The sequence below is a fragment of the Amblyomma mixtum genome, chromosome 3 (genome assembly GCF_055824585.1).
Source record: "Amblyomma mixtum isolate Tamu chromosome 3, ASM5582458v1, whole genome shotgun sequence".
Classification (NCBI taxonomy): Eukaryota; Metazoa; Arthropoda; class Arachnida; order Ixodida; family Ixodidae; genus Amblyomma; species Amblyomma mixtum.
This window is the reverse complement of record NC_143014.1, coordinates 143,517,768-143,544,923: the sequence shown is the minus strand read 5'-3', so window position 1 is coordinate 143,544,923 and position 27,156 is coordinate 143,517,768. Positions and strand designations below refer to the sequence as shown.

General features: G+C 48.1%; 1 protein-coding gene across 6 annotated transcripts in view; it reads right to left on the bottom strand.

Moving 5' to 3' along the window:
• Positions 1-27,156, bottom strand: part of LOC149352214 (uncharacterized) — a 49,693-nt gene that overhangs the window by 2,006 nt on the left and 20,531 nt on the right. For 4 of the 6 annotated variants that reach the window (XM_089581381.1, XM_089581384.1, XM_089581382.1 and 1 more), the window contains one exon: positions 24,260-26,805. In XM_089581381.1, the coding sequence (XP_089437507.1) occupies positions 25,324-26,805 (1,482 nt within the window). In that variant the 3' untranslated portion in view covers positions 24,260-25,323. Of the gene's footprint in view, positions 1-973; positions 1,241-22,502; positions 22,547-24,259; positions 26,806-27,156 lie in introns of those variants that run through there. The other 2 variants (XM_089581383.1, XM_089581380.1) reach the window with 2 other exon arrangements.

Sequence of the window (27,156 nt, the reverse complement as noted above, 5' to 3'; positions counted from 1 at the left end):
TATTTTGTGTCTACGCCCATCGAAAGGCATTTTCGGCCTTTACAGATTGACATACATCAGGAAATTATACAGTGCCGAGGGAGGACTGTGAACAGGCTTCTCACAAGGATATGTGACCGCCAGCGGTTGAATGCATATCTAAACTGCGTTACACTTTTGCATACCGCTTTATGTTTCTTCAGATATTGTCACCGCTCTCCCAACAGACTGAGGATATGTTCAGACCGTATGCATGATGCGGCGCATATATCTCATTCGGAGTCAGAGCATGGTGTGCAATGTATTTCGCGGCTGCGCGAATAATCGTGGACAGAATAGGGAAGAAAGAACGAGACAAGGAGCGGACTTCAACTGAGAACCATCTGCACAACGGACCACGTGTGCGCTTCAGTGGGGGGCGTGATGGCTACGTCTCCTCTCCCACCCGTTTCTTGCCACCCTTGTCCATTTTTTTTTTGCGCGGTCAGACACCAACTAGCCCACATGTACGTGTTAACTATATTCAGCACATCGTTTTTGCCAGTAAAAAAAAAAGTCACAAGATAATACGACATTCGGTAATGCGAAATTCAGCGCAGTTGTCGAGGGGTAGTTTCCCGTATGCTCACACAAGGACCGCGCACATTACTCTCTGCAGCATGTAGTCCCGGATCCTCGTGTCGGCGGCGGCACACAACGCAGCCGACAGGGACCAAAGCGGTATGCTACCCCACGGTGGAGCATGAATCATTCGACCACCCCACCTGTCCTGCCGCAAGGACGCTTTTTGTCGACGACAAACACGCTTTTGCCGAAATTCTGTTAATGGCCCCCTTTCTGGGTTGAGCATCGGGGGCAGTGATGATGTAATCGCGAATGAACGAGGAGGAAGGCGAGACGGAGATGGCTACAACGTCGCCATCACCGCCGCTTATCCGTCAAACGGGCCATCAACAGCCGCACTGTAAAAAATAAAGCACAGCCCCGTACATACCCGTTCGTCACGCTCGATCATGATGGACCTCGACGAAGGCGCGGAGGAGGGCGCGGCGCCCTCTGCTTGCTCCAGGTGCACAACGGACCATGTGTGAATATCCGTGGGGCGCGTGATGGCGGCGCCTTTGAAGTCGTACAGCTGTCCTGTGGGAGGCGTCATGACCCCTGCGTAGAAGTAGCGGTGGTACCGAGGGTCCCAGTAAAGCGCCAGTTCCTCCTCCGAAGGCACTGAGGGCGTCGTCGCATTAGTCGGGGTAGTTGCCATCAGGATGCCGAACCTCAGGAGCGAAGGAAGACCAAGCTACAGCACAGGCTGCCTCAAGGAAGGCGTAAAAAACGGCCCTGGCGACCGTTTAGGTGTGGCGCATGCGCGTGCCTCGCGTCGCACTCGTCTTCATCTTCCTTTCAGCGCTGCCTGGTGCACCTGTCGCTTTGCAATAACGATTATGGGACGTTTCCACCAATCCAACTACAGTATCCTACCTGGAGCGTACCGCTTTCGCCGTATTCGCATTCCATGGTCATATGCCCTTACTCGTACGTAGTTTCTTGTACTGCACTGCCCAAACAATGCGTACTGAACTTTTTCTGAAATTCAGCACCTACGTGTGGTCTTTCTAGGTGCCGTTCCAACGCTTATTGCTTCCGTTCTGTCAAAATACCAAGAAGGCTATTTCAAAACTCAATTTCGCAATTTTGTTTTCCGTTGTCCTGATTTCAACTAGAATGTCATTAACCCGCGTTTGTTCCCTCACCCACTCCGCCCGCTTCCGATCTCTTAACGTTACACCTATCATTTTTCTTTCCATAGCTCGCTGCGTTGTCCTTAACTTAAGCTGAACCCTCTTAGTTACCCTCGACGTTTCTGCCCCATAGGTGAGTACCGGTAAAATACAGCTGTTGTATGATTTTCTCCTGAGGGATAATGGTAAACTGCCATTCATGATCTGAGAAAACCTGCTATATGAGCTCCACCCCATTCTTATTCTTCTAGTTGTTTCCCTCTCATGATTCGGATCAGCGTTCACTACCTGCCCTAAGTAGACATACTCTCTTACTACTTCCAGGTTGTTGAACATTACTTTGGTTTTCTGCATGTTAATTTTTAGCCCCACCATTCTGCTCTGCCTGTCTAACTCATTGATCATTCTTTGCAGTTCATTTCCTGAGTGGCTTAGCAAGGCAATGTCATCAGCGAATCGCAAATAGCTCAGGCATTCTCCATTAACTCTTATCCCCAACTCTTCCCATTTCAGGCCCCGGAATACCTCCTGTAAGCAGGCGGTGAATAGCATTGGCGAGATCGTGTCTCCGTGCCTGACACCTTTCCGTAATGGAATTTCATTGCTGATTTTATGGATCACTATAGTAGCTGTGAAGTTGTTATAGATATCATCCAATATTTTCACATAAGCCTCTTCCACACCCTCATTCCGCAATGCTTACATGACAGGCATAGCGGAATCATGCCCTGCTTGGGCAGGGCATGTAATGCGAAGGCAAGATAACCGCTGGTTCTCAAGGGTAACCGAGTGGATTCCAAGAGACGGCAAACGTAGCAGGGGGCGGCAGAACGTTAGGTGGGCGGATGATGTTAAGAAGTTTGCGGGGATACGGTGGCCGCAACTGGCAAAGGACAGGGTTAATTGGAGAGACATGGGAGAGGCCTTTTCCCTGCAGTAGGCGTAGTCAGGCTGATGATGATGATGCTGTCCTTCTGGATATGGTGGCCAGGCATTGGTTCCTATAGCAATCCACACTGTATCTGTATTGTATCGGCTTCAAGGGCAAATCCACATGAACTGCTCTGTGGGTTTATCGGCCGTACGGTAAACAGCCTGAAGGTCAAACAAGGAACGGGAAAAAAAATCGCAAAATAAAAATACTATCAGAAGAAAAACGCGCACAATTAGGTTCGTTCGGTATCCTATAGCTATCCGGCTCTACCGACACAGGAAGAAAAGCCGCCGCTCGTCGGCATTTTTTAAGAGATCACACTCCCATCGAAAATTAGCTTTACTCCGACGGTTGTCAGGCATCATCCTAGGAACGCGGGACAGCAGCGAATTTCTTGGCTACAGCAGCGATGTAGCCATAATTTGTTGGGCCACAGCGCCGAGGGTAACCGCGTTTTTGAAATTTTAATTACTGATATGGATATTGCTTACAATTGGCTACACGCCTCTCAATAATTAAAGAGCCTAAGAGCGATACTTAAAAAGTTAACTTTCGAATATTAGTTAACCAGCCTCCCAGTTAACACGTCTGAGCTGTGTTCTTATGTACTACACCACTGACAATGCTATGCCGAAAAAAGCGCGCTTCTAACTCAAAAAGCCTATTTTTAAAAAGTGTGTAAAGTCATGGGTGAAACATCCTGTACATCGTCACGGAGGGATACACAAGAAGGTATATGCACGTTGCCCTTGCCAAGCAGCCTCTTGCGACCACTGTTAATTTAACTGTCATCTGCTACGGCGGGCACTTTGCCCACATTCCCATGGGCAGGTCACGATGACGTCGCAAGGTCGCGAGAACCTATAGGTGGGCCACCTGCTTCCCTCGGAATTTTTCGCTCACACGTACCGCCGCCGACGATGACGACGCCGGGTTTTCTGCCGTGGCTAATCCCCCGCTGTGGGTGTGTGCCATTCCTCCGGAGGCCAACGCGGTGTCTAGACGCCGTAAGCAGCGGGACCCTTGATGCTGTCGCGCTAATAGCGGCAGCAGTTAGTGCACATGACGAGACATCGTCCGCCTTTCGCCCGTGAATCAGAACGCGAGACCAGTGAAATGTTTCCGGCTGTGCCGCCACAGGCGCCCCTTGGATGCCGGCGGAGTTTACGAGGAGACTAGCTGTATCGAGAGAGCGCGAACGCGCATTGTAAATGTAAAATTGTGGAGTTTAATCGGCTATTCAAGGGATGCCGTAGTGCAGGGCTTCGGTATAGCTTAGTCCACCTGGGGCACTTTAACGTGTGATGACACGGGCGCTTTAGCATTTCGCTTCCATTCAAATGTGGTCGCTGCTGCCAGAATTCGATCCTGAGACATTGGGACCAGCAGCCGAACGCCAAGCCTCTGAGCCAGCGCGGCGGGTCGAATGGGCTTCGATCCGAATTTTTAAAGCCTTTCGGGGCCTCGCATATGCCTCTTAATATTTTGCAGAGACGATCATAAGGGCCCTCACTACGCATTGGGTTTGTTTAATTGAAATGTCCAAACGGTGTCAGGGCCATCTAAGGTTAAAAATTATAGGTTTTGAAAGAGAAAATAAATAGCAAAACAGTCTGAGACTAGTGGGGCCCGCCGTCGCCCAGCTACAACGTTCGTCCATCCGTCCATCCGTCCAAGACCGATTTCATATCCCTCCGATTAACCCTGCCCTGTGCCTGCTGTGGCCACCTTATGCCAGCAAACTTTCCAATCTCGTCCGCCCACCTGATTCTCTGCCGCCCTGTACCACGTTCACCTTCCCATTGTAATCCATACCGTTACTCTAAGGCAGGGGTTCTCAAACTTTTTTGCTTGGAGGAACCCCAAAAGCCTTCAATAAGTTCCAGGGAACCCCCCCCCCCCCCCCCCCCCCCCCTGCTTTCACTTACCAGCAATGTTGTCGAGTGCATTTTTGCAAAGAGAGAGTTGCAAAAGTTAAATGTTTATTGCACAGATTAATACAAATACTAATGTGATGGGTGGTACTGCTTCCCTTTTAAGAGCAACCCAAAGCGTGGCTCAGTAGCATTCAGAGCCAGTCTCATATCAGCTGCCGGGTCAGGGCCGGTGAGGGTTCTCGCGGAACACTAGAAGACAGCCCGCGGAACCCCTGTGTTCCGCGGAACCCAGTTTGAGAACCCCTGCTCTAAGGGACCGTCGGATATCTTGCCTTCGCATTACATGTTCTACCCATTTCTTAATAAGGGAGTATACTCATTGACATCCACCAAAGCGCAGCCATACGGCTACCCATCTACCCATTTCTTCTTCTTGATTTCGGCTATGATATGATTCATTCGCGTTTCTCGGGATTCAGCATCATCTCTGAAATCCTCCTCTTGAAACCACCTCTCAACAGTCCATCTCAACTGCTTCTTTCAACAGCACATCTCCGAACCGAGCGTCAGGATACAGCTGCAGCTGCTGCCCCAGGACCGTTGTGTGAGCATAGCAATGCGTTTGTATTTAGACTGTCGTCTCACAAAAACTTTCCTTCTTCTCCTTAAAAGAATTCTCTGGTTGGCCAGTTACTTGATGACGTCATCATGATGTCGCTACCCACACTGACAAATCTGAAAGCACCGCGAAATTTTAAATTATCACCAAATTCCCTGATTAGTCGATAGAGATCACGCGACTTTGTGACGTCATCTCACCACCTGCCTACCAAATGACGAAGGACCGCAAAAATTTGAAAGTTGGCCCACCCCCAAAATGAAGGTGGATTAGTTGGTTCGATTGGTATAATCCTGTAAGACAACCTGATGGAAGGTCCTCGAGCAGTCTAGAAGGTGGTGACTCGTGTTTACCACGCTTACGAACAAAACTATGGCGCCTAACGCTGTGGCCGACCCATGAAGCAATGACAACGACTAAGTCAAGGCAAGGAGGAGGAAGTTGGAGCGTACAGGTGAATAGCAACCTCTGCCTCCAGATTCATGGCCTATTCCCTTGTGTGGGTACTAGGTGCCATCTTTTGAGAGGCTAACAACAACTCGGAAGCGGAGCAATGCACGGCTGAGAGAAATGAGCAAGGGCGGACGAAGATGACCAAGTGCAAGACTTTAAAATAGACTATGAGAGAGATACTTGCATAAAAATTAGTGAACGGCATGGACAATGTAAAGATTAAAAGAATGTATCAACTGAACAAATGTGGTTTGTGTTACACCAAACCCTAATCAGGCCCCCTAGAAGGAGCGTGTGGTCGAGGAGTGGTCGGGAGTGTAGCTGAAGTTTCGTGCAAACACGCACAGACGCAAGCTGAATGGAGAATGCGCCATTTATTCGGCGAAAAGTCATTGGGACCACAACGTAGACATCAGAACCTACAATCTAAATGCTATCGCATTTCCTTCATTAAGATTGCGTTAAGAAGACCACAGGTTTTTCTTTGCAATGGAGGGATTCGCTCAAATGCCCTTTGTACCGCACATTTAATTTATCCTCTTTTTGTCCATTATTTGTTGAAACTCTTTAAGGTCATAGATCGTAAGGCGCGGCCGAAATACTCGAACGCTTTCCTCATGATCGCATCACATCCCGCGGGCGATGCGCGATATCGGCAAGACGCCGATGTCGCAAGAGCGTCCCGCGTGAGCCGAAGCAGTTTTCCGGCAAAACTACGCATTCAAAAACAAATTTCAGATCATTCCACCGATAAATCAGGAAGCGATCACATTGCGATATTGTGGAGTTGGCAGTGGGTCGAAGAGCCACATCATGTGCACATGAAGGACGTTCAAAACGCACAGGTGAGACTGAATGAAAAGAAAAGAAAGATCAGTGAATTCAACTGCGAATAATAAGTCATCCAGGCAAATTAACCCAGTGGATCTGCGCTGCTTATCGTAGCTGGGTGTTTTACTCTCGTCTGTGATGGGCACCTCGCGCCTATACGAACTGCATTCTCCCAGATAGCTGCATCTTCTTGAACGGGCTCACTTTACCCAGGGGCGTGCCTTTTCTACACTGCACGCCACAGCGAAAGAATCGGTTTGGTTTAGTTTGGTTTATGGGGTTTAACGTCCCAAAGCGACTAAGGCTATGAGAGACAACGTAGTGAAGGGCTCCGGAAATTTCGACCACCTGGGGTTCTTTAACGTGCACTGACATCGCACAGTACACGGGCCTCTAGAATTTCTCCTCCAAAGAAATTCTAGCCGCCGCGGCCGTGATCGAACCCGCGTCTTTCGGGCCAGCAGCCGAGCACCATAACCACTCAGCGACCGCGGCGGCCGAAAGAATCGAAGGCAACCGAAAAGAAAAAAGAAAATCAGCGCGCTCACGCGATTATCCTCCGGAAACTGCAGCTACCATTATTTAGAGGACAACAACAACAACAACAGCAGCCACTGCCCTCCTGCGCGTCTTTTCCAACACGACCGAGAGGCGGCTTTCAGCGACGTACAGGGCAGGCGCGGACCGCGTGTACAGGGTTCAGGGCAGTCACGTGATAGTGGGCGACCGCGCGAGGCACGGAGTTATGCTACCTTCCTCGAACTCCTTCCAGCTTCCTCCGCGGACGCTGGGGTGCGGAGCGTTGGAAACTAGTCCGATAGTTACAGCTACCATACAAGCTGTCCAAGACTGCGCCCTGTACTCTTGTGTTCGCGGCCATGGTACTGTAATTCACTACCTGATTGCTTGCCGTATACCGCGGGCGTGTACGTGTGCGTGTGTCTGCGGGCGTGCGCTCGTGCGTGCGGGTGGGCGCGGGTGCGCGCATTAACCCAGGAGCCGTAAAGACAGCGAGAGGTCTCTTTATTTTCTCTCGATGAGTTTCACACAGGTGGTAGAACAAAATGACTTTCACACAGAAGGTACAAAAAAAAGTGGGACCTTTCATAGAACTCCACACAAGAGCTTGACAGTCCTGTGGCCCCTGGAGACGTGACGCGTGGTCAGGCCTGGATGATTCTCCCGTCCGCGAGCAGGAGCTTGAGCCTGGTGTTTGCGCGACGCCAGCGTTGGTAGGTCATGTACAGCACGCGGAAACGGATGCAGCCGAAGGCGACCCAAACCACAGTGAGGATGAAAAGCGCCGAAGCCAGCGATGCCGCAGGCAGCCACGAGTCTGAGTGGTACTCGAACAGGACGTACATCCACGCCATGCTCAGCACTCCCACGTTGCCCAAGCTGAAAGCCAAGTTAGCCAGGAACAGTGTGGCGTCGTCTCGAGACTCCTGCTCCCAGAACCAGCGCCACATGGCCTTAGTGCGCCGCCGCAGCGGATAGCGCGCGCCGCACAGCGGGCACGCTGCGTCCATCGCTTCCCGGTACAGGACCCCCTGCAAGCAGGACCGGTGCGCGAATGCGTTCGGGCAGCGGCAGGGACACGGGTAGAGCTGTTCCAGGTACTCGTAGCCTTCGTCCGGGCAGATGCAGCACGTTATGCGCCGGGCCGCCGGCGCCTGGCTCGACGATGAAGCGCTAGTTCCGGTGCTACTAGTGCTTCTGCTGCTACCAGCACTTGTACTGGCAGCGTCGTCTGCCTCTTCGCTACCACGATCAGGGTCCATGGCACCATCCGCGACATCATCTCCGCCGAGGTCGTCCAGTGGCGTTCCCACGGCCAGGTTGTCGTATCCGCTGTTCGTATCCGCTGCCTCAGGGCTGACTGGCTCAGAGTGGGCGTCCGCCAGATCTTCTGCGCTGCTACTCGACGCTGAGCTGAGGAAGAAGGCCATCGACTCCGAGGACGACCTGAGCATCTGGAGATATCTCGAGAGGGAGGCCAGAGGGAGGCCAGAACCGAACGTTCGCCAGGCAATGGCCACCGAATGGAATACGTGGCTCGCGTGCGCTTCCTCTTCATTTATCCTCGCGCCTGCGCGAGTGGGGCGCCTTCAAGTGGTGCATATGCGTGGGAACGAGTCGGCAGGAGGACGAAGAGAAAAACAAATGCAAATGCCACGCCTTTCGAGTAGCTAATATATAATGAATAAATTTGGGAAAGCGTAGCGTCAACCACGAGCACACTCCGCTTCCAATGGTGGCTTTCTTGGGGAAACCACTAGAACTTGCACTACACCACCGCTGTCGTGGTGGATGGCGATGAGCATTCCATGGTCAACTGTGTTCGGAGGAGGAGAAGGAGGATAAAAAATTTAGTCAGATTGGTTGATGTGACCCTGGGGCACTGTAGTGAATGGCGCCCGGCGACCTCATAGGCAATTGTCATCACGCGGAGTTGCATATAAGTGTGGCTCTTTAGTTCTCGCCAGGTGACTTGCTGTGGTTTGGTGAGGGATTTATGCTGCGCGGGGTGTTTGAGGCGGGTGTTACCAGAGTGGAGAGGTTATGAAGAAAGGAAAGAGGCGCTGACTCAGGCTTTGGATGGAGGGAACGGATGAAGTGGGTGAAAAGAGTGCAGAAAGAAGCGCGGGAACGTACTACGCACGAAAAGGTGGGTCCAAATACCCACGCACGCAAGTAAAAGATTTGTAAGGCGCCAATTTTTCGCACCAGCCCTCTCTGAAGACAGACAAAAAAAAGAGACAAAATGCTGTATTCTTGTTTATTGCTATATAGGCAGTCCATACATGGCAGGTTGTACTGAGTGTGTGTTCACCGAATCATATCTAATTTTGATGTGTTAGCATTATAACCCCGATGGCGTAAAAATCCATCCGTTCGTCTAAAGCCTCGGTTGGCGAGTGGAAAAGTGAAGAGAGAGAAGCGAGACAAAGATAGGATGGGAGGCAAGGTGGAGAGAGAGAAATGCCGTCCCCACTTTCAGGAGAGAGGCATACGAAGAGGATGGGAGGCGATTTGTAGGGGAGAGGGGTACAGCGTGTCACATAGTGATGGACAAACTAAATCACGCCACCTGCTCGCACGGTCAGAACCCGTCGACGGCAGCGACTGCCCCGTCCGCAGGGAACACTACTGCTAACGCATACCCTCCGCATCAATCGTGATGACCATCGATAACTTTTACTTCGTTTATTGCTTGGCGTAAAATTATGTCCACATTTCGATAGAGGCGAAATGCAAAAACGCCGACGTACTGGGTGATGTTAAAAAAATACCCAGGTGGCTGAAATTAGTATGAATATATTGACATAGTCTTGAAGATCTTGCCCCATGGTGGCAATAAGGAGTGCACAACTCGCGGTTTAAGCAGGAATTTATCTTTTAAATTGGCAGATACAGTCAGATGTGAGTGGGTGGTAGCGCCACGCTGTGCTCTCTTGTTGCGGGTAACCTGGTATGCGCCTGGAGTGAATACAGTCGTGCCTCTTTAAAAAGAACACTTTGTTTCCCGAGCACAACTATCCATAAAACGAGTCCTCCGTTATCGAATCGCGAAGAAAAAAAAACTTGCTAGGGTTGAAGGGGTACCGAAGCAAACTCTGAAAATTGAACAAAAATGCTGAAAATAGATTCTCGGAATGTCATTACACCGAAATCGAGTCGTCACTGCGCATGTTTTTCAGCGGGTGGTTTTATTTTCGATGTTTTATGGGCGCGCACCAAGCCTTCCCGTCCGGCGCGAGGTGAAGAGCGTGACGTCATGACACCCTCGTGCGACAGGCAACCGGTCGCGTTCGAGATGTCACACTGCAGTTTAGTTAGACCAAGCGATAAATACTTGGACATTCGGCGGCGAGATACGCCACCGCGGCAGAGATTCCGCCGAAATACCGAGCGGAAAGCACGATCGGTCAAGGACCGATTTCTGCCGCCGTGACAAATTTCCGCCGATGCGAGTACCAAGTTGTATTACCACGGCAACAAATATGGCGACGCCCTTCGATGCATGACGCCTCGCATCGGACTGGATTCGTCGTTCTTACTGTCTTATTCAGCGCGTTTAATGACCATAAATGGGCCACAGGTCTTTCGTTTCGTCTTCTGTCACCCATCAGAACACGTACTAGTAATAAATTTGCTTTATTTTTTAAATTTAGACTGACGATACCGCCCCCTTTAGGCTTTTCAGGGGCGTAGGTTCCCCTCCTAACCCCCAGATGGCGCAACAAGTCTAAACATAGTCGCACTTCTGTTTTAAAATTGAGAATGATAGAAGTGGCGTAAGGTCCGAAAAAAATAGCTGCATTTAGCGTACGTAAGCGTGCATACGGTTATGGTATGTTGACAGCATCGATTAACATCTTGCCATGTTTGTGTACGCCGTGAGCAGACGACACACAGACGACGACTGGCCGACGCAAAACTGGAAAACCCGCAAGTTATGACGTCTAGTCACAGCTTCCATAGGCGGCCGCCAGGTGCAAGGATACGGTAATAAATCGCGATAAAAACATGCTATCCGCCTTTTTTCCGCTCAAATGCTTGCCGCATTTATCAATTTTAGCAGGCAAGCTCTTGTTTACATGTAAAAGAGCAGCTCCAAAAGTTTGGTTCAGTATCCCTTTAAGGCTTGCTTCTGTCCACACTGGTGACGACGAGGTTGAAATCAGACGTGATTTTGGGCAGCTCCAAGTCCATTTTCCTGGTCACCATTGTGCTGGAAATAGTGCGGTGCAGCTTGACGCTCCTAATGGTCTATGATGTGCTTGATGGCGGCTCATCTCTAAATTACCTATACCTACTACTACGACAATTACCGGCACTCAGCCGGCTGACAGATGCTGAATGCAGCTTTCTACATTGCTCAAGCTACAGAGGGTGTTTTTATCACAGTTATTCATTCAATCATGACATTCACGCAGGCGCTCTGTCCCGTCTACCTTTTTTGTGTCTGTGTGTGTTTCGCGCCCTTAACCGTTTCCTTTGAAAGCGCACTTCCATCGAAAGATGGGCGACATGTCGCATTTGCAAACTGCGCGCCTGTAATGCAAGTTGCGAACCTGGAGTTGGGGGGAGTGAAAATTGTAACTGCCTCAAGATGGTCACCTCCGTGGCGCTGCGAAAGGGAGAGGGATTGAAATAAAGTAGATAAAAGGAACTGGATCAGGGGTGGCAAGGAGGCAAGGGTCGAGGAAGAGGAGACCGCCTGCTGACCTTAGCTGGCGCACCACAGGGGGAAATTACTTTGCACAGTGTTGAGGACGGGAGCCCCAGCTTGCTGTATCCGTCGCGCAGGTGCGTGAAACTGCAGGTGCGCTGCAGTGAAACTTGGCTCCCCTGGAGAACCCTGCATACGTCTATGCAAGCAGGACGTGCTTTTCCAGCGTTCTCCTTCTTCTTCGTTACCTACCCTTCGATATACAAGCTAATACTGTAGACAGAGCTTCCCGCAGCGTGAGTCCAACGAAATATAAGCGGCAGAATTGCCTGCCTGTGCTTTATCCATTGGCACGCCAGCGACCACCAGCCCGGCGTCGCCTATTTCCATTTTTAAATAATTCGTTTAATCGTGCCGCAAACATTTTTTAAGGCCGCCCACGCTTCATTTGTTGTTTAAACCGGAATGCTTCGTAGAATTGCACACGGCAATCCGAAACTACCGAGTGATATTGCATGGCATGGAGGAAGGAGAACTAAGGAGAGGCCCTTCGTATTCCCAATGCATTGGCGAGAATGTGGCGGAAGTGACGTCAAAATTTAGGCTTAAAAAGTCGGGCCACTAGCAACGTTGTCGTTGTTGCTAAGAAAACTCGGGCCACTAGCAACGGCGTACGGCGTCGTTAGCGTCGTTGTTGCTAGGGGCCCGAGTGTTTCTCGGTGGCGGTGGGCGGGCTTTCGGCACGGTGTGTTCGGCCTTGCGTGTTAAAGTCTACATGCCTGGCGTCGTGACGTTACGCACGCATCTAGGATTGCTTTTAAATGCAGCAAATAACCGCTCATTTGATATTTTGTTCGTCAAACTTGGTGTCGTTACGCGGAGCGATCGATGCATTGAAATGAATCTCGCGAAAAGGTGGCACTCCGGAACCGCGCTTCGACACGCGAAGAAGCGTTGATTGTTTTGATCAGCGAACTTGCGCACCTCACCAAACAGCACAGAAACATGAAGCCGCTCTCGGCGATGCTGAGCTGCGTTTCGAAGGCCACACGGCGGGTGTACGGTAGCCCGAGGTCGTCTTTCTTCGCCTGGCGTCGGAAAAGGTTCACCGCACCTGTGCGCCGGTCTGTGTCTAGGTGCGTGTTTGTGGGGAGGAAGGTGTAGGAGTGTAGCGGCAAGCGGCGCGGTTTTTTGATACCTTTCTTTTACGAAGCGCTTGCGAGCCGCGCGCGATCCCCGCCCCGTAGCTCGGTGGAGAAAGAAGATAGTGAGGAGAGCCGAGCCAACTTCTGGTTGCGGAGCGGCTTCACAAAAAGTGACGTCAGGGCCTCTCCTTATTTCTTTCCTTCCTCCATGTTGCATGGATATACTCTAGCTAACAGGGGAGGGCGCTCGCGTCGCAGCGACAGCAGCGCCACGGATGGCGTGTTTGGCCGCTCGCGCGCGGGGGAAGGCTAGGTCTCTTCTGCTCGGCATCGGGAAGCGTGTTGGACGTTCACGCGCAAAGCTCCGCTCTGTGCCGCGGGCGTCCTCGTGTGGAAACTTGTTCCCCTCAGCTCGTCCCGTCGGGCCTCGGATCTTCCCTTTGCCCTACCGTGGGCGAACGTTCGCTCGTAGCCGTGCTGGTGAGTCGGACATCCTAGATTCCTCAGTGTATTTTGTTGCTAGCTGGCGTTATTGTTGCTATAGCAATAAATGCCTTGTTTGTGTCAGCCAGTGTGTCGTTCCTTTGTTCCCGCAGAGCAAGGCCCGCCGTGGTCGGCGTGCGCTCAGTAGCGTACGCGACCACGGGGTGGGGTAAGCGCGGTTTTGAACTGTGTCAGCCGCGCTTAAACGGGGAGAATGGATTTATCTCCCCGATTTTAAACCCCACAGAATATACCGTTAGCAAAGTCCTTCAACTGAAGGACTCTGCCATATCACTGCGCTTCCTCTCCCATCCCATCACAAAAAAGCTACTTGAAAACACAAAGTATATGTTTGTGGTTTCCAGCAGTGGTCTGCTTCTCGGAGCTTTTGGAGTGAGTGAACGCAGCGACAATTTAATGACGCCTGTTTGTGTATTTATGCTCTTTGGTTTGTGTATTATGCAGTTTGCAGTAGCGGGCAACCTGCGCCATTTCAATGGAGCTCCTACGTTCTGCTACAAACGGAGGCTTCTTTTTTCTTTTGTCAAATTTGCTCCAAAGCTGCCCCAAGACGAGCTCTCGCTAACGCCAGGTGGCGGGAGTTTCGGTCCAGTGCGGAGAAGTCTGGGATTCATTGCTGAAGTGGCAGCTAATAAAATCCAGTCCGATCCCGTTTGTTTGATGGGAGAATGAGTGAATGTGGATCAGTGGTGCGGCCTGTGCGCGCTCATGCTTTCCCCCGCGCTTTTATTCCGGCAGGCTCTGGCGGTACATGGGTAGCCGCGGCGTCACCTTTGCGCCCAGTGAGGTGGCACGCGTTCTTCTCGCGCCCTCATCGGCTTTGCCTCCGCCTCTCGACATCGTCACGATGGCACATTTGAAAGTAAAAAGCGAGTCTTTTCCGCATTGGATTGCACCGCGGCGATGTAGTATGACCTGCAGAATTGAAACCTGAACAATCAGAAATAGCGAAAGGTGCCGCGGCTGCTCGCCGTCGAGATTGCCGGTTACTTCTCATCGCTGCACGTCGAAGGAAGTCCGCATTTTTCCCCCGTGTATCTTTTGGAAGGAAAACTGATCAGTGCGGAAGCCCGGGAAGCGCATCGCGTTGCGGGGTACATCATGCTGCCGCGATCGGTATGCGCCGGATGTAGAGTTACTGAATATGCTACCAAAGCAATGTAGCTGGATGGGGTGTTCAGCGCCGCGGCGCGGCCCATTCGCTTGTCGGTGTTCATAATCCTCATACATCACCTCAGAGATTGGTCGACACGGCGTGGCCCAGGCACGTTCAGTAAACTTGGCCTTTATGCCAGACCTCGGAGGCAGTATTTGAGCAACACTTGTTGTTGGGCTAGTTGGTAATACATACTTCTGAAGGAACCAGCGCACAAAACACAACGGACAAGAAAAAGGTGGTACACGACGGACAGGAGCGCTGAACTTACAACTTTATTTCGGAAGTAAAGATGCAACGTATATATACAGCCATGTCAGGGAGGCGTGTCACACAGGGAAAGCAAGAACAAGTGAAATCTACAAGGTCATGATGAGACAAGCGGCACAAGCAAACCAAAAACCTTAACTAATATAACATGTGAAGGTGACCAGTTTCAATGGAGGCAAGAAAAACAACAGGGAAAAAAAACAAGGGAAAAACGCCAGACCTCGTGAAGATGAAAATTGATACTGATAACAAAAACCGATAAAAACAAAAAGGCAAAAGCCAATAAAAGCGATAAAAGCAATAAAGTTAACAGGGCAATGGAAATGAAAAAGATAAAATGCCAACAAGTAACACGGCAAAAAATACTAACAGCTAAAATTAAGAAAACATCGCGGAAAAAACTAACAGCTAAAAGGTAAAACCCACAGAAACATAAGGTTAAGTCTTGTGTAAACAAATAGCGGAATAAAGTTGGCGGGAAAAAGACGGTTGCATAAGGTGGGAAGTTAAAATGCTAGTGCCTCGAATTTTGTGCCAGATAGGCGAGTTCTTTCTCAGGTAGCGACACTGAAGGCTGGCTAATGCACTTTTCTTTTAACGACGCTATCGTGATTGCCTCAACTATTTCACGGGGCCTCGTGTTTCTGATTGTGGCTATTACCCGAGTTTTTTCGAAGTGTGGCAAACATCCTGTTTCTACATCTTTGCAATCCCGACAATGAATACCAATGTGACGGCACTTTTGAACATTTGCGTTGTAATCATGTTCTTTTAGTCTTTCATTTAAACAACGCCCTGTCTGTCCAATATACTGCTTCCCACAGGACAGGGGGATGGAATAGACAACTGAATCGGTACACTGCACAAAATTCTTCTGGTGCCTGATATTGCATGTACTCTCTTTTTTACGAGTTTCATTGACCTTTCTGCAAAGCTGGGAAAGTCGCTTTGGGGCACTAAAGACGACTTCAACTCCAACACGTTTCCCAATTTTCTTAATGTTGTGCGAAATGCGATGCAAGTAGGGCATAACAGAGACTTTCTTTCTATTGGTGTTGTCAGTCGGGGCAGTCGAATCGGGTCGTTTTGATTTTTTAAGCATTGCTTCAGCGACTGAGGCTAAAAGCTTAGTGGGGTAGCCAGCATTTTCTAATCTAATTGTTTGCGCTAAAAAACTACTCTCAATTTGGTGTTCACACGATTTTACCAGCGCATTTCTAAAGATTCCTTGAACTACATTCCTTTTAACCAACTTAGAGTGGGCTGAGTCAAAAGGAAGTACCGGCTTCTGGCCCCTTGGCTCATAAGACCAGCATAGGTGATCACCTATGCTGGTCTTATGAGCCAAGGGGCCAGAAGCCGGTACTTCCTTTTGACTCAGCCCACTCTAAGTTGGTTAAAAGGAATGTAGTTCAAGGAATCTTTAGAAATGCGCTGGTAAAATCGTGTGAACACCAAATTGAGAGTAGTTTTTTAGCGCAAACAATTAGATTAGAAAATGCTGGCTACCCCACTAAGCTTTTAGCCTCAGTCGCTGAAGCAATGCTTAAAAAATCAAAACGACCCCATTCGACTGCCCCGACTGACAACACCAATAGAAAGAAAGTCTCTGTTATGCCCTACTTGCATCGCATTTCGCACAACATTAAGAAAATTGGGAAACGTGTTGGAGTTGAAGTCGTCTTTAGTGCCCCAAAGCGACTTTCCCAGCTTTGCAGAAAGGTCAATGAAACTCGTAAAAAAGAGAGTACATGCAATATCAGGCACCAGAAGAATTTTGTGCAGTGTACCGATTCAGTTGTCTATTCCATCCCCCTGTCCTGTGGGAAGCAGTATATTGGACAGACAGGGCGTTGTTTAAATGAAAAACTAAAAGAACATGATTACAACGCAAATGTTCAAAAGTGCCGTCACATTGGTATTCATTGTCGGGATTGCAAAGATGTAGAAACAGGATGTTTGCCACACTTCGAAAAAACTCGGGTAATAGCCACAATCAGAAACACGAGGCCCCGTGAAATAGTTGAGGCAATCACGATAGCGTCGTTAAAAGAAAAGTGCATTAGCCAGCCTTCAGTGTCGCTATCTGAGAAAGAACTCGCCTATCTGGCACAAAATTCGAGGCACTAGCATTTTAACTTCCCACCTTATGCAACCGTCTTTTTCCCGCCAACTTTATTCCGCTATTTGTTTACACAAGACTTAACCTTATGTTTCTGTGGGTTTTACCTTTTAGCTGTTAGTTTTTTCCGCGATGTTTTTTTAATTTTAGCTGTTAGTATTTTTTGCCGTGTTACTTGTTGGCATTTTATCTTTTTCATTTCCATTGCCCTGTTAACTTTATTGCTTTTATCGCTTTTATTGGCTTTTGCCTTTTTGTTTTTATCGGTTTTTGTTATCAGTATCAATTTTCATCTTCACGAGGTCTGGCGTTTTTCCCTTGTTTTTTTTCCCTGTTGTTTTTCTTGCCTCCATTGAAACTGGTCACCTTCACATGTTATATTAGTTAAGGTTTTTGGTTTGCTTGTGCCGCTTGTCTCATCATGACCTTGTAGATTTCACTTGTTCTTGCTTTCCCTGTGTGACACGCCTCCCTGACATGGCTGTATATATACGTTGCATCTTTACTTCCGAAATAAAGTTGTAAGTTCAGCGCTCCTGTCCGTCGTGTACCACCTTTTTCTTGTCCGTTGTGTTTTGTGCGCTGGTTCCTTCAGAAGGAGGCAGTATGTTGTTCTGGTCCGTCTCATGCGCTGCGATTTGGCGCTAGTTTATTATATTGCGTTTATCAACGCCAAAAGGTACTACTTTTCCTGTGAGCACAACATGACAATGATCAAGTTAATACACTGACTTTGGGTTGCGACGTAGAGATCAGTGTTGAGTCTTTTTAACAGATACAGCTATAACTGCAAAAGCAGCGCTTCGATGTTTCTCACGGTATCTTATTGAATATTCGCAAAAATATTCGATTCGTATTCGATTCAGTTTTTCGCTAAACCATAGTCCTTCAATCTTTTGAAGCATTCAAGGACTATGGCAAAACTATTCGTATTCGATTTGGAGAAAGTGCTAAACTTCGAATATTAGGTCGAGTAGTAAAGTATTTGATTCGATCTCAATGATGAGTATTCGACGTTTCGAAGTATTCGTCTCGAACGAATAATATTTCTGCAACTCTTTTTGCTACGTGTGGTTTCGGTTCAGCGACCTCCTTCGGGGTGGCACCACGGCGCGCGCAACTAAAGCCGAAACTCCGTGCCGCATGCCTGCTCGCCCGCACGGATGCCGCAGCCCGTCTGCGCATGCTCGCGGCAACAGACGTGAGCAGGTGAAAGCGTGGCGCCCAGATCTGCACCTGCCATATGTCTACGGCCTAGATACCCGCGGTGCGCACGCGCCGTAACCGGCATGGCGACGTGTTTCAATGGGCATTATTATTATTATTATTATTATTATTATTATTATTATTATTATTATTATTATTATTACTATTATTATTATTATTATTATTATTATTATTATTATTATTATTTATTTATTTATTAATAAAGTAACAATTGGGGGTACCTGGCGCACACAAGTGCCTAATAGAGAGATGTAGCATAACGCGTCTGCTTACGCGCACTACCAGTGTGCACGCGCTGATTGGTCCCGCAGGCTTGCAAACAGCTGGCTGGTGCCTTGTGGCGTCCTCTGGGAGATCTGCGCATGCGCAGTGGCTCCCCGCGCGAGCGGATGGCGCTATGCTAAATCTGACCAATCGAAGGACGCGCTGCTCCCCTAACTTCCGCGGAACGAGTATCAGCTGACTGCAGCTGCAGCAGCCGCTCTTCTATGCGTGCAGTTCGCTAAACAAGCGCGACGGCGCCATCGAGCACAAAGGGGAGCAAGCACGAGACACATGAAGATAGGCACGCCCCTTTCTGACGCCTGACGCGGGGTGGCGCTGGGCGCACGTATGGTCTCTAAAGCGGACAATGGGGTAATCTCCCCAAGTGAGGGGGCAACACGGTACAGCACAATAGATAACAGCTTAGAACTGACTAGTCTTAACTGGAAAAAGGCGGAAGCAAATATTCCTAAAACCACATCCGCAGGGATATACGAAATTCCAATTAAGCTGATTAATGAACTTGGCCCAAGAAGCAAGGAAGCGCTGATAAAAGCATTGGAGAGAGTCATAACAAATAAGCAAATTCCGCACAGCTGGCGACAGAGTAAAATGAATTTTATTTTTAAAGGGAAAGGAGATAAGATGAATATAAAATCCTTCCGTCCGATTACGATAACATCTGTTATGCACAGGCTGGCAATGCAGGCGGTGAAATTAAAAATGCAGTCATGGGTAGAAGGTAATCTGATTCTAGGAGAACTTCAGAATGGGTTCAGAAGGGGTAGGCGCTTAGATGATAGCCTGTTCGTGCTTACCCAATGCATAGAAATAGCTAAGGCGGAAAACAGACCTCTGTATTTAGCCTTTCTGGACATAAGCGATGCATACGATAACGTAAACAGGGAACTCCTGTGGAGCATATTAAAAGAGTTAGGTATCGGTCATGAGGTAATTGATTTTCTACAGGAAATCTACCGAGATAATGAAGTTGAAATTACATGGGAAGAGAAAAAAAGTACAACTGTGGGGCTGCACAAAGGATTAAGGCAAGGTTGTTCTCAATCACCGCTGCTGTTTATGCTTTATGTGATAAATATGGAAAGAAGGCTAGAAGAAAGTAATCTAGGTTATAATCTGTCGTACAGATTAGGCGGAAATGTAGTTGAGCAGCGACTCCCGGGTTTAATGTATGCGGACGATATTGTACTGGTAGCAGATAGCCAGGATGATTTACAAACTTTGGTTAATTGTTGTGGAGACGAAGGAGACGCTCTAGGATTCAGTTTTCGCGAAACTAAGTCAGGTGTGATGATTTTCAACGATAGAACTGATCAGGTGTTTACAATACAAGGCCACGAGATACCAAAAGTGGCTGAATACAAATACCTCTGAATGTGGTTAAACGAAGGGCAGATATACACGGAAAAGCATGAACAGGCTCTTAGGGCAAAAGGACAAAGAGACGCCGGGATAATGAAACCTAGGGCATTAAGGGGGTACAGCAAATATGAAGTACTGAGAGGTATTTGGAAAGGAATAATGGTGCCGGGGCTTACTTTCGGCAATGCGGTTCGGTGCTTAAGGGCAGAAGTTCAGTCGAGATTAGACGTAAATCAGAGAGCTGTTGGAAGATTAGCACTAGGTGCCCACGGCAAAACCACAAACGAGGCAGTACAAGGGGATATGGGCCGGGCATCGTTCGAAGCACGGGAAGCTAAGGGTAAAATACTATATGAAGAACGCCTAAGGAAATTGGACGATAACAGGTGGGCAGCTATGGTATTTAAATATTTGTACAGAAGGAGCGTTTATTCACAGTGGCGGAATAGAACTAGAAAACTAACCAGTAAGTATGCCGGTCATGAGGACGGAGAAAGAAAGAGCATTAAACGACAGGTTAAAAACGTGGAAATTAAAAATTGGATTAGTGGAAAAGAAACATAGCGTAGAACTATATCAATACTGGAAAAGGCAGATCAGGAAAGAAGTTTTCTATGATAACTCAAGAGGCAGTGCCCTACTTTTTGAAGCTAGGTCAGGGTGTCTTAGAACGCGCAGCTACAAAAAGAAATTTAACGAAGAAGATGACACATGGCCACTGTGTGGTAGATCTGTGGAATCAATTGAACACCTCAAACTCAAATGTGATGGTATCCATCCGGATGTCGATGCAGGCACAGTCACTCTTCCGGAGGTCCTATGGTTTAAAGATAGCAATGGTCATGTAAATAAATCTGCATTGCAAGTTAGCAAAAAGCGATTGGAGGATTAGTGGCTGAAAAGCAGAGATGTCACATAAGGTTAGAAGTGTAAGAAACCGTAGGTAAAGAAGATGGCGGATCTTAATGATAACTGACAACACAGTTTTAAAAAAAATAAAGAAAAGCTGAGCATGGTGGCAATTGCCACCACCGCGTTTCAAAGGGGGCGCTCCCGTCCGTCCGTCCGTCCGTCCGTCCGTCCGTCCGTCCGTCCGTCCGTCCGTCCGTCCGTCCGTCCGTCCGTCCATCCATCCATCCGTCCGTCCGTCCGTCCGTCCGTCCGTCCGTCCGTCCGTCCGTCCATCCATCCATCCATCCATCCATCCATCCATCCATCCATCGATCTGGATAAGGTTTCTTATCCAGTGACTATAGGCGCACGGTGCGTTCGCCTAGCAAGTGTCATGGAGTCACCGCTTCCCAACTACGCAATCTCATTTAAGAGCAATTGTTGGAGGCCCACAAACAGGTCTAACGTTGGCACCACATGTGGGTTGGCTCCCCCCAATTTCCAATGGCCGCTTCTGCAGAAAGTCTGCACAGCTTCAATGGGTGTTAGAGTTTCAGTGCATTCTTTTTTATATATATAATGGTCTTGTGTGTTTGACATATAGATTATTTTGAAAATGCCTACTGTGGGATAACTTTAAAACTATACGGATTCGCTATTATTTTTACAACAGTGAAGAAACAACTACATTCTTTTAGGAGAACAAAACAGGATTATATTCTGAACTGAAATACATAGTACGTCCGAAGTGGACGGAATACAGTGAGCTTCTCCTTGGGCGGTTGGGCCGAGCACTCGACGCTTGGCCGCTGGCTTCCCCCTTTCCCTCTTATGGTCGGCGACTCGACGCTTGGAAGCAGTCCTTTTTCTCGGTTGGGGTCGGCGCGCAAGCCTCTTCAGCTCCGGGACCCCCCTGGGGTGGAGCCGCGGCCTTACAATTTATGGACGCGCCTGTCACAGTCGAGTGGCGTTGAGGGGCATTCTTCCAGGACCGCGTTTTCGTTTCTCCGTGTAACGGGATACGTTGTTTTTGTCGTCGAGGCCCCACTTCGGCTCCGCGCCTTCTCGGAATGCTGCAGTTTGGCTGCAAACACGGACATGTGGTAGCTGCGCCTGGCTTTCTCGTCCGGTTCCACTACACCTACTGTGCCGTTCAACCTTTTTGTGTGCCAGAAGTATTCGAAATTATGTGAAGAAAATTACTATTCGCTTCAAACCAAAAAACCACTATTCGCCCATGCTATACTTCTACACCATGATATACACCAAGCGCACTCTGCGTGTAAAACCTGCATATAATGTACTTTATGTAAAACCTTAAAAATTATTCTTGTTTTCAATCAAAAAGAAAATAATTCATCATTGCCGTATAAGTTTCGAAGAAACAATATGCACAAAACAGACAGCACAGCAGGAAGACAGATGAAGCAAGAGCACAAGCTTTTCTTAAAACCATGCACCAATTAACTAGCCCCTCAGAGCGTATTACTAAGCCGTATAAGTGGTTTACACTAATGCATTTGAGACCTTCCTGTGTTGCTTTTTTGTATTGGGAAAGTGCCTGCTTCTTTTTGGTTGGTTCCTGTTGATTTTTTGCTTTTATTATAAATGCAATCAAATCTTACTTCACACCTGCGTTGAGACTTCTTCTGATTGTTTCTTTATATAATACGTTTGTCCAGTACGTATGCGCTGATCAGCCTACCCACCCATCCACAAGCACTGTATACTTTGGTGTGATAGCAAATGTGTACATGAAAATAAAAAGGGCAATCAAGATCATTATTATATGATGTATAAGAAGAGTAAGAGACGTCATTTTATAAATATGCAAAGCAGGAAAGCCAACTCGATGAGCTTTCAGATGCGAATTTTTGACCTTCGATATTTCGAACCACAATGCCAATTAAGAAAATTAAAAAAACAGCTCACCTTCGATTCTGACGGCCATCAATGTCGCAATATAATCTTGCCTCCTAAAATAAAAAATAAAGAGTTTATTACATAATTTTAGTTAATTAATCGTTTATTATTGATGCATATGAAGTATATAATGGATACCTTGTTGTATAATCCAGCCAAACATACTACACCAATGTATCTCTCGCGGTTTTTAAAATAAAGGTCTGTAGAGGTTAAAAAGATCATCCTGTATATACCAGCAAGTATATCTTCAAACAAGGAAGTTAAATAAAAATGATTTATTTGAACCAACATGGAGTTGTGGAATAGATGTCAATAATCTGACTCCCTGCACCACCTTCCCATGTGCTATGCAGTGTGCCAGTAATATTTAACCGTGTAACTCTTCAGACAGCTTTCCACAACTTAGGTATATGTAAACCACTGTCCATTCAGCACACTATGCATGGCGAGGCAAGGGTCAACCAGAAATGCTGCCAACACACCCTGCTGTTCATGTGCACAGCACACACATAGCCAGTGAAAGGTTTCACTTCAACACATAAAATATGCTTCCAGCGCTGTGATGAAGCAGGTGCATTCTGTAAATAGCAAAATATTGATCGTGTCAGGAAGACTGACTTGCCAAGCATTTTCACCGTCACCGTAAAACTTCTGCAGGAGAAGCGCAATGGCACTTCAGGTGTTTCCACAGCAAGTGCGTTGATTGCTGTCCAGTCCCTGCTGCAAATGCAGCAGAGACTGCGCATAAGAGTGTGGCTTATGCAAAGGATGATGCATTACATTTCAATGACCCTGGAGTTGCAAATCATTAACTTATGCTTAAACTACAATGCTCTGGCGCAAGGCACAGAAAATTTCGCTGGGCAACGCTCAGTGTGCATTACAAACAACCATGCAAGTTTTACGAAAACAAAAATGGCTGTCAAAGATACTGAATTTTTTTTGCGAAAGTTGAATATAAGGCAGCAACAATACAATTATGAATTAATCTCTGCTGATGTATTTCTTTTAAAACAATAAAATGTCCTAAACTGTGTATAACCACGGTTTACAAGCACTGAAGTCTAGCCCAAACATTGTGTTTTGTGTTGCGTTGCATTGTGTTCGGTTTAATGGCGCATAAGTAGCTAAAAGCTCAATGTATAGGAAAATTCTTTTCTGCAGATTTTTGCTAATATGTGAAAAAACATAGCGGTGTACAGGGTCTAAAAAGTTAGTTCGTTCTACCTAGTAATGAGAGAGGAAAGAAATTATATAAGTGGCTACTAGTAAAAGCTTTCACGAAAGCCGGGTAACCTTAATTATCGGCTGTCCTTCACTGGGAAAGGAAATTTAGGTTCCCGACCAATAAAATAAAGACATCAGCCTTCTTCTCAGGATTGAGTAAATGGCTGAAGTGTACCATATAGCAAAGCGAAGCAGCGGATCAAATTTTACAGTTGCTCAAGAACACCTGGTTCTTTTAAAAAGATTAAAACAGATGATGTGTTAAAAATAGCATTTTCACCTAAGAGCAGCGCTGGGTGTAAAGGAATGCATTCATTATAAAACTTAGTAAAGTTATTTCTTCTTAGTTTTTTAAGGTCTGAACAAGAGAATAAAATATAGTTTCTTGTGAGCTCATCTCCACATCTTTCACAAAGAGGTTTGGCTTGTTTCATCAGTAAGAAATTGTGTAATGTGTGTATGTCCAATGCGGAAACGACATAACATTACATCTATAAATCGTTCCTCGTGCTTACAGGTCTTCCATTCACCTAGGACGGGCTTTACAAAGTGCAGCTTGTTGTTAACTTCGTTGTCCCATGAAGCTTGCCATTTTGCTCTCAGTTGATTTTGGACAAACTTCATGCAGTCTTTATGCGGTATGTTTACTTGTTTTACTTTACCATTACGGCCAAGTGCGGCACATGCATAAGCGCTCTCGTTTCCGCTGATTCCCACGCGACTAGGAGCCCAGCAGAACTAAGAAGAACTTCAGAACAGAACTTCTTCCGACTAAGACAAGCTATGCAAACTTTCATGCCGCGGCTATCTTTGAAATATCTCCGTACATCACCAGATGCAACCTAAACGGGCTTTGTCCCAGAAATCGAAAGAAGCGTGTACTGTATACATATATACCTCCTTCCTAGAGCCGTTCCGGTCGTGGTATATACGTCTAAAGCCCCTAGATCAGCAAAGCTGATCAAAGCTGATTGCTTAGTAAATGGCGTCAAAGCCCCATTTACCAAAACAATTCGCCATAAAGAAGCCGAGCACTAGGCCAGGGGAAATCTTGTACCCATTGTATCACCGGTGGGTACCCGGCGGCACTGGCGATCGAACTCCCCACCTCCCGCATGAGAGGCGGATGCTGAACAACCACTAGGCCACAGCTCTAGGGCGTTATATTCCGCATGCCAAACCCTACCTTCTTATAACTTTATACTAGCTCCTCATTGGTCAGACAAAAAAAAGATAAAAAGGTCGTGCTAGAGCGTTCTGATCTATTGCCAAAAAATGCTATTGAGAATACTGCTAAGCCTGTCGAGGTATGCTTTCCTTCCAAGCCACGACGAAATGCGTTCGTTTTCCCACCGAGGGAGAACATGTTGTCATCAATAAAAAGAGCGATTCGAAAAAAGCTGTTACTTTCTCGGAACTGCCTAGCAGTTCTAGTGTGTCTTGCGCAGCCAGGCACAACGTCGTTTCAGCTGAAAACATAAAACTATATATAGGCCAATTGCAGTAGAACGATACATTTAATGCATTTCAATGCAAAATGTATTCAAATTTAAAAAAAAAGCACTACAGCTAACATCTCGCCGCTGCATCCCATTGTCAGTCATGCTTTCTCAGACCCAGCTGAGTTCTCTCCACACTCGTGAAGCCCATCTTCTAAGTATGAACTGATGGAGCCTGTGCAAGTTGATGAGGGCGTGTGGGCCAGAACATCGATGGCAAAACTTCTCGATTGCGACGAGCTCTGGTAGAAGACTGCCTGCCTTCCATCGCAGGAGTACGTGCTGTACTTGTGCACAGAGGTCTTCCAAGAAGCATTCCACAGGTGGCACAGATTAGTGGCTGTCAGGAAGGAGGAAGCCACTTCACGAGCTACGCTCTGCGATTTCAATGGATCGCAGCTCTCACCGAGTGTCAGAGATACAGCCGCCGGTGGCGCGAGAAGGTAACAAGCGAAACTGTCGCTTTTCGAGTCTGTCTCGTTCACCGTAGTCGCGTTCGAGGAGCGACCGAGGGCTTCCTGCGGTAGTGGCCACCTGACGGCGGCAGCAGTCTTCCAGAAAACGGAAAAATCTGGGTAGAACAGCACGCTGTGTTGGGCTTGCAGGATCGTCTTCAGCTGAGTTATGAAGCGATCGGGATCCGAGAGCCCCTGCGGCAGGAAGAAGCCGAAGCTGTAGTTTTTCTTCTGAAACCGTGCGGCTACATCTGCAGCCAGGCCGACGACAAAGTCGTAGAAGCCGCGTGCTGAGCTTTCGCGCCATGGTGCCAATAGACGTACGCCGTCGAACTTGCTTGCTTTCACGGCGTGGATCAGAGCTCGTGCGAACTTGGCTCTGTCCTTGCGAGTGGCCAGGCGCCGCCAGGCCGCGTCGTCCGCCAGCACCCCAAGGAGTTCGCTCGCCGCGCGGCGGCCTTCCGGCGTGGGGCGCGCTTGTGGGGCGTTCCCTGCAATGTCTCGCACTCGGTTGCTGCTTTGCAGTTTCAGATCCTTAGCAAGTGAGTAGCAGCAGTGAACAATGGCGTCACACTGACGGCAGCGCGACCATTCTCGGAGGCTGCTGTTCTCGATGCAGTCCATTTCTTCCAGCTGCGGTGGTTCGCCCGATACGAGACAGATGTGGTTCAAAGTTTCCGTACCACGGGAGACGTTGAGCTCGGAAGCAGCGTCTAGGTACAGACTCCCGGTCGTGGTGACAGGATCGTCGACAAGATCGCCCATGAGGCGGTCTTCAGCTCGGGCTGTGTACCGAGAGGTAGCGGGTGACGACGACGTCGGCCTTCGGGAGAATGGTTGGAACATCGGGCCCGGCCGGGTAACGAGTTCCCCCTCGAACGTCGAGCTGCCAGGGGTGCGGCGTGCAGTTTCGTCCGTGGAGCCCTCTAGCCAGAACAGAACAGCGACGGCCACCACCACCAGAAGAGAGACTGCGACGCACAGGACGCGGCGCAACCAGCTCACGACCAACCGCCTCTTCCTGGTTGGGTCTCTCACTTCGGCAGATCCAGTCTTCGTATCCAAATCCTGCACCTCCAGGGCGCTCCATGAGATCCGGCGTCCCCTGCTAGGACGTTTGCGCTGACCCTGCGTCCGTGTTCGCACGCACTGGTTAGAAAACTAAACGGAACATCAACATCATGTATACGTGAAGAGAAGATCATCATGGCGAGAAAACTGAAGGCGCCGAGAAGCTCTATGAAAAGTTAAAAGCGCGAAATACAGGTTACTGGGATCTCAGAGCAGTCCGTGACTGTCAATAAAAGCGCAAGAATAAGCGTAGCAAACCGCCTTCATCCAACTTTAGTAGGTTCAATGGGAAATGCGACCAATAAAAATAAATCCAAAAAGGATACGTGCGCCATGCACGGGGCATTTTATATTCATAACTGAATACCACACTTCATGTCTGAGAAGAACCAAATTTATGTGCTGTCT